This window comes from Pyxicephalus adspersus, chromosome Z (assembly GCF_032062135.1).
Source record: "Pyxicephalus adspersus chromosome Z, UCB_Pads_2.0, whole genome shotgun sequence".
In the NCBI taxonomy this organism is placed as follows: Eukaryota; Metazoa; Chordata; class Amphibia; order Anura; family Pyxicephalidae; genus Pyxicephalus; species Pyxicephalus adspersus.
Window position 1 is genome coordinate 76,803,990 of NC_092871.1, and position 17,461 is coordinate 76,821,450.

General features: G+C 38.5%; 1 protein-coding gene across 1 annotated transcript; it reads right to left on the reverse strand.

Annotated features, from left to right (window-relative positions):
• Window positions 1-6,231: 6,231 nt before the first annotated feature.
• On the reverse strand, window positions 6,232-16,842 carry LOC140343441 (U8 snoRNA-decapping enzyme-like). The gene is made up of 3 exons (XM_072430118.1): window positions 16,624-16,842; window positions 14,290-14,562; window positions 6,232-7,418 (listed from the first exon to the last, which is right to left on the reverse strand). Exons 1-3 carry the CDS (start codon window positions 16,798-16,800, stop codon window positions 7,230-7,232), a joined length of 639 nt encoding a protein of 212 aa, XP_072286219.1. The 5' UTR covers window positions 16,801-16,842; the 3' UTR covers window positions 6,232-7,229.
• Between the last annotated feature and the right edge of the window lie 619 nt (window positions 16,843-17,461).

Below are 17,461 nucleotides of genomic sequence, written 5' to 3' on the forward strand. Positions count from 1 at the left end.
TTTATATGTAGCTTATTTTCAGGGTAGGTCTTTTTATTATTATTATTAATAAACAGGATTTATATAGCGCCAACATATTACGCAGCAATGTACATTAAATAGGGATTGCAAATGACAGACTAATACAGACAGTGATACAGGAGGAGAGCCTAAAATTTTGCTGAAAGAATTGTTGCCTTATTTCAGATGAGTTCATAGTGGCACCAGGGTGCTTCATCCAAGCTTCTTCTCACACCTATGAATATTCACACCATTACTAACACCCAGAGATGGAACACAGGATGCGTTGTTCACAGACTCACACCCACCCACAGAAAGCTTTGCAGAAAGGAATTAAAGCTACAGCACCTACGTTCTTCTATAAAGCTTTTCTAGCAACATTAAAATAAAACCTCTTTAAGAAAGGTGACTGAACATATTTAAAATAAAAAAATCAGCAATATATTACATAAAATAAATATGGCTCATTTAGGAAGTTCTTTGTGGTATTGTAAAGCTATTTGATTGTATTTATCCTCTATTTAACCTGGAGACAATTTAGCTGTGTATTTGTAAGTGGAGACAAGACATAAACACTATTTCTTTTAGGCTCCTGTTTTAGGAACACCTTTCTGCTTTAAAAATGTAATGGTGTTTTTCCTATTGCTTTCATAGGTTAGGGAAAGTTTATCATAATTGCCACTGAGTGAGACACTATGTAGGCCAAAAAAAAAAGATTTAGGAACCTTGTCCTCCTGTGTAGTGGGGGTAAATTATTTTATTAAAAAAAATGCTGAATAAAAACAAAATAAATAAAAAAATTAGTTGTGGCTATACACCACTCTAAAATATGTAAAACAGGCATTTGTTTTCAAGCAGTACAAACATAGGTTTTATTGTTGTGTAAAATATATTTTAAGGTTGCTATCCTTAGCAGTTGGTGAAATAAATCAGAGGAAGGTGCTGTGTAAAGGTCATAACGCCATCTGCTGAAATAAATAATAACATTCTGTGAATAGAAACTTCATTGCATTCACAGATATTTAAAGTGTATCTAAATTCAACTTTTTCACTTTACATTAAAGGGTAGACATAAAGGCAAAATGTTATTCATTTTTCATTTGCAACGCCCTTTTTTTAAAAAAAAAAACAACGCTGAGGCGATCAAGACTTGATAGGAGCGCAGAGCCTCCCGGGATACCTACGTCACACATCCCGGGAGGCTCTTGGCTGCTCCTTCTGCACATGCCCGAGATCTCGGACATTCGCAGAAGGGGCATTTTTTTCTTTAAAGGGAAAGAGATGCCAAACTTTTGCAAGCGCAGTGAGATCGGCTCTCTTTTTTTCCCCCTTTATAGCGGGCTACGTAACCTGATCTCACACCTGTGCAGTGCAAGGTCAGGTCACGCAGGACCGGATCGAGGGAAGATCCAGCATCATCAAGGAACTTGCACGATTAAAGGTAAGTGTGATTTTTTTGTTTTCGGTTTTGTTCCACTTTAAGGGAAGTTACATACAGCCTATTACAGTTTACATGGATACATTTTACAAATCAAATCAGTTTTAAAGTAGATGGACATGTATACATAGGTCTGAGAGCAGAAAGGAAAGCTTTCCTTTTCAATAGCGTGAAAAATGTTCATGTAGAGTAAAAAAAATGTAGGCATGGGTGGGGTCTTCTGCTGTACCTGAAGTACCCTGGGGGCGGTATAAGGTTTACCTCCGAGTGAACAAGGTCCTTAGACTATGGGACACCAGCATGATGAGGTAATCACTGCTGAAACAGCGGGAATCTACGCTGCAATTTATTGTCTTCACAATTATTGGCTCTCCACAATTAATGCAGGATTAAAAAGTAACATTTTCCAAATAAATTGGTATGGTTTCTTTAGTCAAAGGAGCAAGAATCTTTAGATAGATTTTAGTTTTGCTTTTATATAAACTCTAGTTTCATAAAATTCACCCCCGCCTCAACCAACTATTAAGAACATATATACACCATTTTCCTGAGAGTCTTTTGGATGGTCTGGTGACACTACAGGTCCTTTCCCTTCCTCTCTGGTGGTGGCAGTGGAATATCCTTCCACCCACAACATGAACATAATGACTTGTGGGAGCCGTTTAGTTCCCTCAGTGGGAAGCTCTATGAAGCCCATGTCAAGGAATTGCTAGAAATACTTCCCCCAATACTTCCAGGCTGAAGTACCATAGAAAACAAACATGGGTTTTGCATTGAGGCCATAAAAAAAAGGACAACGGTTTTCAGAAGCAGAAAAACCTGAATTATAATGGTCATTCAGACACCATTGGTTGATAAATCACAAATACTCAATACTCTGTAGGGCTGCATCTACTTTGTGAGGGCTGTCCAACATTTTTTAGTCTGGTCCACTGTTTTTTACACTTTCAATATTTGAAACATACTTTTTTGATTAAGTGAAAATACTTTCTGAGAGAGAGGGATCCTCCTTCTAGCCTATGATGCTAACCCTTCTGTGAACTTTGCTCTGAATCCAGGTCTTGTTGGAGGAGCTTCAGAGGGAGGTTCCTGATCATCCCAGGACCTTTTGTGTCCCTATTTCTTTAAAGCAAAGCTCTGTTAACCCAACAGAAAGATTCTGTCTGCTGCCTACAAATTTACCGACACAGTGTCCACACTAGCTTCAACAGCAATGCTAAAGCTTCACAGGCTAATGGAACCCAGAAAATGGTTTCTTAGGAGATGACTTATGCTGAACAGAATTACTTTTTGAAAATACAGTGCTATGTGTCTGACTACCTGCAGAAAAGGTCAAAGGGATGAACAGGTAAAGTCAAAGGGATCCAAAGGAGAAATAAAGACATTATCTAACATTACTACACTATTTTAGCTGCTTTTATTATTCATCTGGAGATACACTTTAAGGAATGCGAGATGCCAGTGGGAAGGTTTTACTTGATGTGTCCGTATGATGAGATTATTTTTTTTTTATTAGTGACCATAAAGAAAGTGATGAGCAAATGTAAAAAAAAGCATTGTCCCCAAAATAAGAGGTAAGGGAAAATCTTCCAACAGGGACATTTGTTCTAGAGACAGCTGCCTAAAAAGGAGTACAGATAGTCCCCAAGTTAAAGGCCATCCGACATATGGACAACTCCTAGATACGAACGGGGCTTCCGGCTTCCCTGCTCCCTCGTGTGCAAGACAGAGACTTGATGGGGGGGGGTCAGTTTGCATGACTTGCAGAAGAAATGTTTTGCTAAACACAGCTGAAGTTGTGGGTGATTTTAAGAGCTGAGCTGATCTGATCTGTAGCATCTTGTCATGGTTTCTTTTTGCCTATAAAAGCACAGCTTGTTCCAGAAGTTTAATGAATGTCTAGGATCCATAAAGTTTGTTTTTTTTTGCTTTGTGATTAGCTTACACTGAGGATTTTATACAGTGACTGACGCCAGGCGGCCTAATAATATGTTGAGACAAACATCTGTCCTAATTGCATTTATTAAAATAATGTACCTGTTCTACTTACATACAAATTCAACTTAGGAACAAACCTACAGTCCCCATCTCATATGTAACTTGGGGACTACCCGGTATCTTCTTAATTTAAAGAGATCACCTCCTGCTGTGTCTCAGACAAGAAGGGAAGGATTCAAAAGTACAAAAAGTAAAAAAAATACTTCCTTTACACTTTGCACATTTACAATTTCCATATTAAAATATAAGATAGGTACCAATATACCATGGAAGAACTATATATTGAATAGCTGAGAAAAATGAATAAAAGTCTCATAAAAGTTTATTAATCTCAGACTACAAACTATTGAATCTTGATGGCTTTATGGTGTATGAATGACACTACAAGAGAACAGTGAAACAATGTTATGGCATCACATGACTGATTTGTCTTGCATGTTATTATATTGCACAAGCAATGTCAAAGTAATTTTACAATACAAAATGTCACTAGTTAGGGGAAGTTTCTGACAGAGATACACGCAAAACTTCTTTTGTTTTTTCAGTCCAGTTGACTTTTGTTCTTGATTACCACAGCACAGGACATCTAAAGGTTTTCATGCTGATCCCTGTATACTGCCTACCATGGAACATGAACATCAGACCTGGACTATGGGGAAATGATGTAAAGTGACCTGATTAATGTTTTTTTTTTTAATCATGTGGCTGGCTTGGTACACTATCATCATTCATGCTGAAAACATTTGGTATTATAAACAAAGAATGTAGACATGACATCCAAGGACTAGTAAGCTCATATAAATAAATATATTACATTTTATCACTGGGTTTAGGTATGATATAAAGAGGACCTGATTGTAGATGCAGTGTAAACCCAAAATCCATGAAACAAAAAAAATCTTGGCAAAAGATGGGCTTTGGTTGTATATTTCAGAGCCCCAACAGGGAGAACAGTGAGCAGCACAGTAATTACATTGCCACAACTCACTCCAAATCTCCAAGACTAATAGATGCAGCAAAGATTTTAGATGGTCTTGCACAGCTGATATACAGCTATACAGCTATAGGCACAAAAATGACTAGGCACCCTCATATATCAGGGATTACACTTATTTTTCAGGAAGACAGACAAAAGTTTACAGGAGACTGCTAAGATGTAATTAACATTTTATATGTTTTTCTTCATGCAGACATGCAAAACCTCTTCCAATGGATGAATTGAGGATAAATGGAAAAGCAGCAAAAGGATTAATTTTCAAGATGATAGGTAATTGTTGATATGAATCTTCGATATTTTCTCATATATTATCCAGAACTTTGATGTCTTTTTTTTCTGCTAGCATGGAAGGAAGCGGTTATTCACCAAAAGTTGATCATTGATAAGTACCCTCTGAGTGCATCCATATTTGAAGGAGTGTATTGTCTTATATTTTGGAACTACCTTCCTAATGGTTATAATACCTACCACAACTATAGGAAAAGACATCAAAGTTCTGGATATTATATGAGAAAATATCTGAGATCCATATCAACAATTATCTATCATCTTGAAAAGTAATCCTTTTGCTGCTATTCCATTTATCCTCAATTCATCCATTAAATGAGGTTTTGCAAGTTTTTCATGTCCACATACATCAGACCTCCCTATTTTTCCTGAGGAATCTGATTTAGTTCACGAAAAGCATAGGATAGATTGGGCCTTTACTCAGTGGAAACCCCAATAGGAGGTTCTATGTTTTATAGTGATTTTATCCCTATGTTTGGTTTTATTGATATTTAATAAAATAGGTTCGTGATTTAAAAATGTGTTGTCTAATTGGCAAAATTCGGTAAAGACTGGCCTAAAAAGTCCCATTGTTTGGTGGTGTTCCAAAAAATTTCTTCTTATCTGTTTATTGGTATATTTGTCATATTTGATATATATTTGTCAAATACTGTAAATCACATTGGGAGGGTTTCAGCAGAAGGGCAGTGCTGTCAATCCAGAAAGAAGTGTGCAGGATTTGGTGTTATCCAGGTGAGGACTGAGAATCTCCAGGTTTTTAAATCAGCAGTGACAATGCTGATAACCATGAACCCTGCTACATCTTCTCAACATAATAAAGTGAAAACAAGCACAGCCTTTTAATAGAGGAGGCAACTCTGCTTTGACTTTATGAGCAGTACGGCATGGTCACATCATCACAGGAAGCTGCAGTGTTCTCCCCAGCCCATTTTAGCTGGTTGCACCACCCGGCACTTTTCAGCAACCATCCAGCTGTTTTTGGGTGGTTACTGAAGAGTTGGGTCACAGTTCATGGGCTTCCACCCGCCTACAATTTCTTCCCAACCGGCTTAAAAAAATTTGTGGGTTAAGCACTGAGCTGCATTACTTTGACTTTCCAGGCAGAATCAACAAGTATTTGTGGGACTTTGCACACGCACTTCTATTTAAATACTGAAAAATATATTCTTGGTAGTGGATAGTTCTGATTTAGAAAAAAATGAGTGTCAATTTAGATTGATTAAAAACAAATATCAACATTAATATTATTATTAACATATTATAAAATTATTAACAAAAATGTTTTTTGTGAATAGGTTTTAAATGTATTTACCTAAATTTGCTGCCAGTAACAACACTTTATGTATCATAGTAGTGATGCTGAGCCTCTCAGATAAAAGAAGCACTATCTTCCAGCAGCCTATAGTCGCAGAAGGTGTCGCATCACCTGCTTGGAACAAAACTTATAGAGTACTTATATCAAAAAAAAAAAAAAAAAGGCTCAAAATGAATTCCGGTATTTACTACTAGATGGTGAACTGCATCAGTTTTATTAGTGCAACAAAAGTAAAACAACCATGGCATACAACTGCTACATGTTCAGACTGTAAATAAACCATACATATAATACATTCAGTATTTTGCAAAAAAAAAAAAAAAATAATAAAGAGACTTCCTCAATCTGAGGGGAAAATTAAACTAACAAACATAGCAAAGAGATGATGGTATGATTTTTCAGTCCACGTTTGTCATTAAACCCCCGCCCCCCCCCCCCATCATCATCTCCATCTCCGTCTTCTCTAAAGTTTCTGTTTCAGTTATGCCCCTTCTCCCAAAAGTAGACCCGGGGGGGGGGTATAACACTGTACTTTACTCTGAAAATACAGGTATTTAAATGACACCGTGCCAAAGATATGCTGTCCTTTGCACCAATGATAAACTGTACTCAGCGTGCAGCCCCCTAAATTTGAATCACTAAACTAACTAATATGCATCGGTAAATAAAAAATGAACATTTCTGCATTTACATTAAAGTGCATGAATTTAGGCACTGACCGTTATATTCTTCAAAAAATCCAGATATGCAACTTCAATTAAAGTGAATGTCACGTTTTGGCAGCAAGGGTCCTAATTCTTACCCACTCTGTCCAAAAATAACCAAAAAAACAAATACTGGACATACACACGTATGCATTTAATAGACTAATATAAGTCAACAGTAATACAGATATATTAGTACTAAACACTTGCTGATCTTTTCGGTTCCTCCTACCCCAATATTGCCTTTAAGAAGGGCGATATTGTCATGCTCCCCCTAGCTCTATGGTAATCAACAGGGAGCCCAAGTCATGCACCGTGTGAAACCAGAAGCCTCTGGTAAAGTTGTACAAGCTTTATAAGTGCCTTAAACAATCATTTGGACAGATCTGGATGCGGAGAAATCATACTGGTACATTCAGAAACCATTAACTTAATATAGCCATGCCACGGGAGCACTTTTATCTGTACCTCTCAAAAGAACTGTCATTATTAATACTGGTTATTTTGACTACACCATATTGCATCTTGGATCTGGTCCTCGCGAAGTAGGCGGAGGGAACGTAGCCCATACAGGAGCTGGCTTTTGGAGTTACCAATAAAGTTGTTTGAAAGAAAGGCTGGAAGACCTCCGAATCCATCACGTAATGTATAAAGGGGAACGCGGACTACTCCCATCACCTGGGCAAACAGTAAAACAACAAAGACAAAGTCATTATTAGGGACCATCATGATGGACCGTATATCACTTAAGTCTATGGTAACACTTTAGGAATGATGAGTGCACAGACACACTGCTAAGATCCTTGCCCAGCAACCGGTTATGTTCTATGAAGAGGAAAGGAAGGAAGAAGAGTGTGAGACCTGCTGCACTGGTATATGAAAACAAATTGTTAGCCAAACATGGATGATCGCTAATGTACTTCTCAATGGCATCAAGGGGCACCTAAACTCTACTCTTATATCTTAGACTTTTGACCAAGAGGATCATGAACCATTGTTTCAGGTGATGAAAATCTATTGTGTACAGACCCTCATATACAGGTAGTCCCAGTAGGTTTGTTCTTAAGTTGAATTTGTATGTAAGTCGGAACAGGTGCATTATTTTAATAATTGCAATTAGGACAGATGTTTGTCTCAACATATTATTAGGCAGCATGGTGTCAGTTACTGTATAAAATCCTCACTGTGAGCTAATCGCAAACAAAGCAAAAAAAAAATTCTTTATAGAGCCTAGACATTCAGTAACTTCTGCAGCAAGCTGTGCTTTGATGTGCAAAAAGAAATAATTGCAGAGTTTGTCTTGGTCATTAAAGAGCTACAAGAGGCTGCAGAAAGAGCTCACCCCCTAAGATCACCCACAACCTCAGCTGTGTTTAGCAAAAGATTTCTTATGTAAGTCATGCAAACGGCCCTCCTCCCCCATTCAAGCCTCTGTTCTGCACAGGAGCGGGCAGGGAAGCCCCACATTCAAATCTAGGAGGCGTCTGTATGTCGGATGTCCTTAACCCGGGACTACCTGTATACAACCATACAATAAATGTTAGCTAATTATTATTATTATTATTAAACAGCTAATAAACACTAATTGAAAGAGCATTTAACAAGCTTTGAGTTTACACCTACAAGCTTATAGCCTTCCGTTTCATATACTAAATATTACGTGTATTTCTTTTGGCATGGTCATGGGATGCATTTAAAGTTCTTACATTTTAACAGACAACAACCCATAGGTTTTTAGACAAGCTGACCATATCAACTGCCATAGCTGGATAATCACAAATAATTTTTTTAAATTTAAATTACTAAACCATTACCTATTCAGGGTTGGACAAATGCAGCATTGTTTTTTCCTCTAGCTACATAGTCAGGTTGAAAAAAAGACATCAGTCAATTAAGTTTAACCACTAGAGAAATAAACATATCCCAGATATATCCCTACTGACATAGTTGACACAGAGGAAAGCAAGAACAAAATTATAAAGCCTGTTTTAATTTGTTCCAACAAGGAAAAAAAACCCTTCCTAGTTGGGAGTAACCTAAACCAAACTCCTACTCTACTGGACTAAGGCTTTGTACACACGTGTACAGCGCTCGTTCATGCATTGTGCAGTCGTTTGCCCTTGGAAAGGATCGAGAAATATCCTTTCCAACAACAAACAACTGCACAATGCATGAATGAGCTCTGTACATATAGCACAGCTCCGCTCTATGGAGAGGGGAGGGGGAGAACGACGAAGCGGCACCCTGCTACGCTCTCTTTCCTTCACTTTGCATTACAACCGTTCATCGTCCGTGGATCGGCCAGGACAGTTATTCCCGACAATGGATGGAGAGCGCTGTACACACGCAAGGTTCTTGTCCGATATCAACCCTGAGCCGACTAATCGATGAGACCCAGAAATGATATAATGATTTAATGAAAATACCGTGGCCCCAAGCATATGAATGGCGTTATTAGAGGAATGCATCCTAATAAACAATATTACAATCCTGCCAAGACTTTTGCTTTTCACCAAACTACATTTCAGAAAAAAAGTAGGCGCCATACTGCAACCCAGAGAAAAATATTATTTATTTACCCCTATTTGGCATACTGCTACCAGTATCTCAGGAGGTCAACCTGAGTTTGGCCAGATTCAATTCTTTGAAGATCTGGCCAAACTAGCTAGCATGGGAAAAAGTTGGAGACCTTGTCAGAAGAGATATAAATATATACGTCATTGGGATATCCCATGTAGAAGCTGCCCAGGCAAAACCTTGGTTGGGAATCTTTAAAGATGCTGGTAGCAGTAAAAGTAATGTTAGTAAATACATAAAATGGTATTATACACTCATAGGAACTATTAGACTGGGAATATCCAATTGCATAGGGGAATGAGAAAGGTGAACTCCATGAAGGGAGTTCTTTTTCAAGTTGGCTAACTATTCAACTATATACAACTATAGTAACAGAGACACAATATAAGAATATAATTTTATGAGACATTGTGGTGTGAGGTTTGCAAACTAGAATGTTGCCTTGCATGTATATTTGAAACACTGGAGTGATAACTCCTACATGCTGCACAGTTTTGGTGTTTTATGACTAGTCCAACACCAAAAAAGTTTGTTTTCTAGTGTTTTGAGTAAAGTGCACAAAATGTTTTGTATACTTTACAAAGGAGTTAGCTGTACTCTTTCACACTTTTTACAGATACTGATCCTTTGCATTTTAAAAAAAATAACTTAATTTCTATATTTTGAGAACACATATATATTCATTGTGCTGTTATATATGTTACGTAGCTGAATGTTACTACAGTACCAATATCATGTATGGGAAACATTGGGGTTTCCTGAGACTTAAAATCTCCAATAATTTTCAACAGGACTAGTTGTCCAAAATCACTGCCATGATACTATTAACAAGAAAATTTAGTTTGAATTTTGTATGAATGTTAGTACATATATATTTAATTTAATTTTGCATCCTTTATTTTATAGTTCTACTATTGTATTCTGATATTAAAGCATTCACTAAAAAAAATAAATGTATTTTTGAATGCAGCTTGGGCAAATATCTGAATTCGACTTGTAATCAGCGTAAAATCCATCCTGCACAGTATAACTGTATAATGAAAGGGGGAGAGCCACCTTAAGAACCTGCAACAATAAATATGTGCTGGCAGTATGATAGAGAGCAATAATGACTTCCATCATTGTGCTACAGCTACAGCTAAGGTCAGGAAGGTAATAAAAATGTATTTCTCAACTGCTATGCAAAAAAGAAAACAGGGAGACCAATTTATCTGCTGTGTCTGGTAGCACTGTGTGACTTGTTTGGCAGAAGTAAATGAAACACAGAGGAAAGCCAGGGTATTTGTTATGTGGCAAGTTATTGAAAGAACACATTAAATATCATAAAGTGACAATAATCCCATTAACCGTAATATTCATATAGTCAATTTTTGACATATAGGCAAACAAATTGTGGTATGATCACCTCCACATGATCTCGTAAAGGAGAGTTTTTTGACCTGATAGCTAGATATACAATCCTTAGAAAAATTGTAGCAATTAAACATTCAGTGTCCTGACGAGTTTCGCCACCAAGGGCTTCATCAGGGGACTTGGAGAGTCAAGGGTAGGTAGGATGTTGAATTGCTGGCTGCATATAAACAAATCATATACATAAGAACCACAAAGTGTTAAAGAAGTTGTTCAAAGTATCATAAATACTTGTCGGTATTCAACAAAAATTGTTGTTTTACCAAAATCGTAAGGTGTCCATGGTCAGTAATTAATTTCTATGCAGAATTCACAAATATAACTACATAACAAAATGAGGTAATATTGCGTCATAAGTACATACGATACCACCCAAAAAATAAACTATGTTGATCAAAAATAATAATAAATAGAACCATCTGTAAATGAATGTTCAAGTAATTTTAAAATGTAGATTTTTGTCATGATTGTCCAATCAGGGTAAAGAAGGAAATGTGCTTACTTCTGTTGGTATAACGATCAAAAGAAAAAGAAGAAACAAGGGCATTCAAAAAGGGTGTACAATGAGAGTGACACTGCTGTCTAGAATAAAGAAAAAATATACACGTGTGTCTCAGTCATAGTGTGCAATAATGTAATCCACTGTATTGACATTAGGACTGGGATTTTGCATCATGACTGTCTGACCAAGGTAAGAGACAACTGCACTTACTTGTGCTGATATAAAGTCAAGGGGAAAAGAAGAAGGAACAATGGGATGTGCAAAATGACAGTAACACCACCATCTAACTTCTAAAATAAAGAGAGCGTATATATTTTTTGTCATAATGTTCAGTAATTATACATATTCTATTAACATTGGTACTGGGGTGCAGGGGGAGTGGTGTTCAGTAATGGCATTTATTCTAAAAACATTGGTACTGAGGTACAAGGAAGAAAAAATTAATAATTAATAATAATTCAGGTTACTGTCTGAATAAAAATAATAATAATTTTAAGGTAATTTTGAAAAAAGAGGCGGGGGGGGGAGATTTGGGAAAAAGGTTTGATATTAATACAGATTCCGATAGAGTACGTTTGCTAGCAAAGGTTAAACATGTTGTCAAGAGGATAGGAAGTCAAAAAGAGATATAATGTGATAAGATGGAGGTTTTCAGCGTGCAGTAGGGGCGCTGTGCGGGAAGAGCAGCGTAGAAACACAAACTGAGCAGCTGGCCATTTAAAAGGAAGTATAGGGGTGGGGATCTGTTTACTAGTGTGGTGTGTGATTTTGCACGCGCTTCGTGCACTGAGGGAGGCACTTCCGCCCTAAAAGCCCAACAGGGGGAAGTGACTTTTTCTAGATGCCACAGCGCACGAGCTGTAAGAAAAGAGAAGTGCTTCAGCCCTAACCCAGTGCAGGTCCTTATTGAGCTGTCTCCTGACAATGAATGGGGCAGTTCAATGGGTCCTGCATGCAAACAGGACCCAAACGGGGGACACATTTGCCAACCTGTGGGCAGGGCTATGAACCCATCCATCATAGTGGCGTGGGGAACCACACTCCATTAGGGTTGGTGCTTGGTCCCCCGCTAAGGTTGCCTGCACGGGGGGAGGGACAAAAATGAGAGGAGGGGTGTGATTAGTCTTTTAAGTGAATGCATCTGAATAGAAAGGGAGGGAGTTATGGTTGTTGTGGGATGAATGAAAGGTCATGTGTAAGGAGTGTCAAGTGATGTAAAGGGTTTGTTGGATGCAGTGGACATGATGCAATGATTTTGCACTAAGAGTGGGTGTTGATCACAATATTGACCACAAAGTTAGTCACAATGTGACTAATAAAGATATGAAAGGTGACATTTGCGGTGAGGATAACATTTGAGACAGAGCAATGGGGGACATAAAAACTTAGAGATATGAAACCATCGCTGGGAGACTTATACTAACACTAGTAATGAAATGACGATAAAAGTTTTGCTTTATAGGTGATCATAGATAGTTGCAAATTAGCACGATTGTGAAATGATCAGATCTATGAGTAACTATTATAACTGCCTAAGGGTTGCTGCAGTCATTAATAGTAAAATCAATACATAAATATAGTCCAAAAAGATCAGTGATTTGCTAAGTATGGTACGATATACAGTAACAAAAAATTTACAGAACATGGAATCAAATATATTAAAGTATCGGTTTACTGCGCAGAAGACAGAAACTGTATTTAATATATAGGTATGTATGCCACGCTTAATGTATAAGAGGGCCTTGAAAGATAAAGAAAGAGTGATAATAGAAAGGAAAAGAATTCCCTACTGAAGCTTAGATAGAAATGGTTTAAAACTGCACATATCGTTGAGGCCAGGATATTTAGTAGCTTGCACTGTTACTATTCATCTACATTCTGACTTTAATTGTAGCATGTCAATATCGCCCCCCGAGGGCAGATATGTTCCAAGCCAAAAAAACTTAGGCCTTGTGGGTTGAAGTTATGGCTCGTCACCATGTGATGACTGAGTGGAGTTATTATTTTTCCATTTGTCACAGCATAGCTATTCTCATAAATTCGTTTGCGAAAGACTCAACACTAATTAGTCCTTAAGAGAAGGTGCCTTACGATAGGTTAGCTGAGTTCTGTCACTTATAAATTTGTGAGCTTGTGGATCGGCCTGAAGAATGTGCCAATGTTTTTGGCATATCTGTTGGATAGATCTGTGTTGTTGGTTGAACGTGGTGACATTCCTTGTTACTGAATCCTTAGTAGTTCGGTTGGGTTTCTTCGCCAGTGGGTTGTCTCTAGGGAGCTGGTGTGCTTTCTCATAAGCTTTAAATAATGTTTTCTTGGGGTAACCCCTTTGAAATAGTCTAGCCTGCAGTGCATTGGCTTCTGGTTTGAAGGTTGCGTCTGTGAAACAGTTACTGACTGTATGGGATACTTCTTATCAATGACTGTGGGTGCACGCTCCGAGCATGCAGGATAGTGTTACCTGCAGTACAAGTCCTATACAGTGAAGTGGGTTAGTATATTGAAAATACATTACGAAGTGTACAGTATATTGACTGTATAATACGGAAACCCCTGCCAGATCCAAAATTTCAAAAATAAACTTTTCCTTAAGGCTATATGTGTGCAAGTAAGACTACTGTTGCTTTCCTTCATTCAGGGCAAATTGACATTATGTGTGAAAGGGCACCCCTTCAGCAACTTGCCTTGGCAAGGATCCTCCCTACTGCTTCAGTACAGCCACTAAAATTTTACCTGTTGTTGGAGCCTAAAGGGAATGGTAAAGTCATCTTCTTTCACATACCAGTGCTAAGGCTTGGGGATTGGTCACTAGAAAAGTGTATGCATATCATACCCAGTATTTTGTGTGGGATGCAACACAGGAAGGAGCAGATATAGACCTGTGTGTGTGTCTGTGTTTTGTTTTTTTGCATCCACACTGTAGTTTTTGCCAGAATAGACAGATACTGTCTCGCTTTGAATACATTTCCACTACATAGCGATCAGACTTATCCTCGATTTTTTAGAGCAAAACACTGGATGACATTCTATAAAAGTCAATCATTTAAATGTTATACAAACCTCTGATCCGTGGTCTTTTGCATTGAAAGACTCTTTTTCAATGGATTCTATCTCTTCTAATGTCAGTTCTTTGACAAAGAAATGAGTGACACCCTTCAGCGGCACTTCTCGGACCTGTGAACTCTTATAATTCTCCTCTGTCACTTTCAGAGTGTTAAAGGAAGGGCCCAGTTCCTCTAGCAGTTCCCGATTAAGACCATCTTCCAGAGAGGCATCTTTCATGTCTACAAATCCTCCTGGAAAACCAAGTCGACCATCATACCTCATCATCATCTAAAAAAAAAAAAAAAAAAAAAGATGAATACCAGAAAGAAATAAGTAAAATAACTGGAAATGAAAGCCAACATAAAATAGAGTGCTTGTACTGTGCTCGGTCTATAGAATGGGATTGTATATGTTTTAAATAATTTAGAAAGCCTAGGATGATGTAACACCCATGGTTATGAGCAGAACGCAGAATCTAAACAGGATATAATCAAAGCTTTAAACAATATTTCCACCAGAAATACTTGGTGACAGCACTTTTGGTGTAAGTTATAGAATACTACATTATATATGTAGTTTGAGAAATGGCACCGATAGTTGTACGGTTAGATTTTGATTATTGTATTGTAAGGGATTTAAAGCAGAACTAAACTAAAAGCAAAAAAAAAAAAAATACACTTACCTTTAATCCCACAGATCGCTCAGTGGCACTGGTGCTTCTTGCTCACCGATCCCATGTTGTCCTGGGATTCCTCTTCATCCCGGCGCTGAGAAAAGGGAAACCCTGATGATGCTCGAGCCATCATCAGGGTTTCCCTTTTCTTAGCCAATCAACAGACTTTCTGCCGATTGCTCCTGGGTGCAGAACACATGTCACAGCTCCGTTCGGGCTGCGGGAGCAATCAGGAGCAAGTCTGTTGATTGGCTGAGAAAAGGGAAACTCTGATGATGGCTCATGCGTCATTAGGGTTTCCCGTGTCTCAGCCATTCAGCACTAGAGGTGAATGGGGAGACTTGTCCTCATTTACCCTGAAGTTCCCAGGGATCCCACACTGTCAGGAGTCCCACGGCTGTGCTCATCAATGCAGCTGTAGGAATCATTATTATAATTATAAACAGGTTTTATATAGTGCCAACATATTACACAGTGCTGTACAATATTTATCCTTTCATTGTGGGATAACCTGTAAAAAAAGTTAAACACAGTTAACACAAAACACACACATCTAATAAAAATACTTTAACAATAAAGCCTGCCTTATTTTGTGCATGCCTTTCAGGGAATGAGTAAAAAGTTTTATGTACCCCTGCGGTTAAAATTAAAACTCTTATCAAGGCCTATGTAAAAATTGCAGCAAATTGCGGTAAAACACGTCATAGGCGAATAGTTTTTTGGCGCAAGCTTTAAAACGCTTGTAAAAGTGCTTAAAAATGCAGTAAGAACATTTACATGCGTTTTTTTTTTTTTTAAAGTTTCCGTGAAGACCCAGCCTAAGGCTTAGTCCACACGGACTGTTACCCCAAAGTTTAACCTGAGGCTTTTAAAGCCCTTCTTCTAAATCCCCATGCAGGACAATGGGTTAATCTACACCAGAACGTTTCCTTGAGGCACGTTTATGACATTTACTTTAAACATTGCTTGCATTGTTTAAAAAATTAAAACGCAGGGTAACACTGGAAAACGCAGGTAAACACTTTCATTAATTTCAATGGGACGTTCTTCCAAGTTTTTGAGCACTTCATATGCAAATTAGTAAAAACATGGTAAAACACAATAAAAACGCGGCATAGGCATTTTCCAGCATTTTAAAAGACTAATAAAAGTGCAAAAACCCCATATATAAACGCAATAGGAACATGTACAGGCAATTTCAAAAAACGTCCATGTAGACCCAGCCTAAAACTCCTAATATCTGGCTATTTTGCTTTAATGATTACCACTTTAAAAATATTGTACAGCACTGTGTAATATGTTGGCGGCATCTCCCATATCCTCTAAACACAGCAGAGGCGGGAAATATTTTGTTTTTAATTTCTGGCAGTAAACTTGCTTACAAGTTGCTTTTTCATATCATATGCTGGGAGAGCGACAGGGAAAAAAGTGCAGATTTTAATTTCTATGGAAAGTCCACTTGAAAAACATCTTACCCAACTAGAAGACAACCACAAAACACTAAAAAGTCCCAGAGGAGCGGAAATGTTGGGTTATTAATAAAACTGGGGCCACAGGTAACCAGTTTTTGGTATTCCCAGCATCCCTTGCTGCTGTATTATTATGCTATGTATGACAAATGTATCTGTTTATCAGCAGACAGGTCCGCTTTAAATGCTTCTCTTCCCAGCTCTCACCAGCACAACGTATCTGATGGGGACACGGCCGAAGAGTTTAGCAATGGTTGGCGCATACAGCATGATATGGCAGGCGTGTCTGTAGTCCTGCAGCTCCATGGCCTCCTCCCGGGACACAATCCGCGGGCGCCGTCGCTCCTCTTGCGGATATTTGTTATAATGAGTCGCCTGAGCCATCGCGCTCCTCCCGGGGACACACAGCCACTTCCGCAAACACAGTGTCAGGTGACCTATGCAACCAATCAGATTGGAGAGCACGTTTGATTTTATTTACCACAAAGAAAAAGACGGGCGGTGCTTTTCATAGCGCCACCTACTGACAGGCCCGGAGTAGTGCGTGACCTGCCCGCAGCGCCACCTGGTGGTTTATTGGCAATTTAATAACCACAGAGCAACAAAAGTTAGAAATCTGCAAAGTTGAAGAGGAACTATACTCAAAACTTAAAAAACAAAACAAAAACACACACTTACCTTCAATCCCGCAGGGCAGTCCAATCACACTGCGGGTGTCTGGCATCGGTTTCCACATTGTCTCGGCATCCGTCCCTGAGCCTGCGCTCCAAACGCTGCCATCTTCATCTTTTTTTCTAGGTTCTTCATCCTACGTCCCCCGACCTAGGCGAGCTACTTTCAATGTGTGATATCAGCAAAATTTTATCTTTGAGCAAAAAGGCGCCTTCTGCGCATGCTCAAGATGCCTCCTGGGATGCGTGATGTAGGTATCCCGGGAGGCTTTGCGCTTCCATTCATTCTCGACTGCCTAGGCCAGGGGTGTCAAACTCTGGCCCGAAATTGCCTTTTTTTGGCCCCCAAAGGAATCCTAAATATGAATTGCCAC

Bases quoted from the DNA above. Each gene is read 5' to 3' on its own strand.
- LOC140343441 (XM_072430118.1), bottom strand. From the start codon at position 16,800: ATGGCTCAGGCGACTCATTATAACAAATATCCGCAAGAGGAGCGACGG. The intron at 14,563-16,623 runs GTGAGAGCTGGG...TTTTTTTTTTAG, and splicing joins CCATCAGATACGTTGTGCTG to ATGATGATGAGGTATGATGG. The intron at 7,419-14,289 runs GTTTGTATAACA...CTGTTTGCCCAG, and splicing joins CAAAAGACCACGGATCAGAG to GTGATGGGAGTAGTCCGCGT.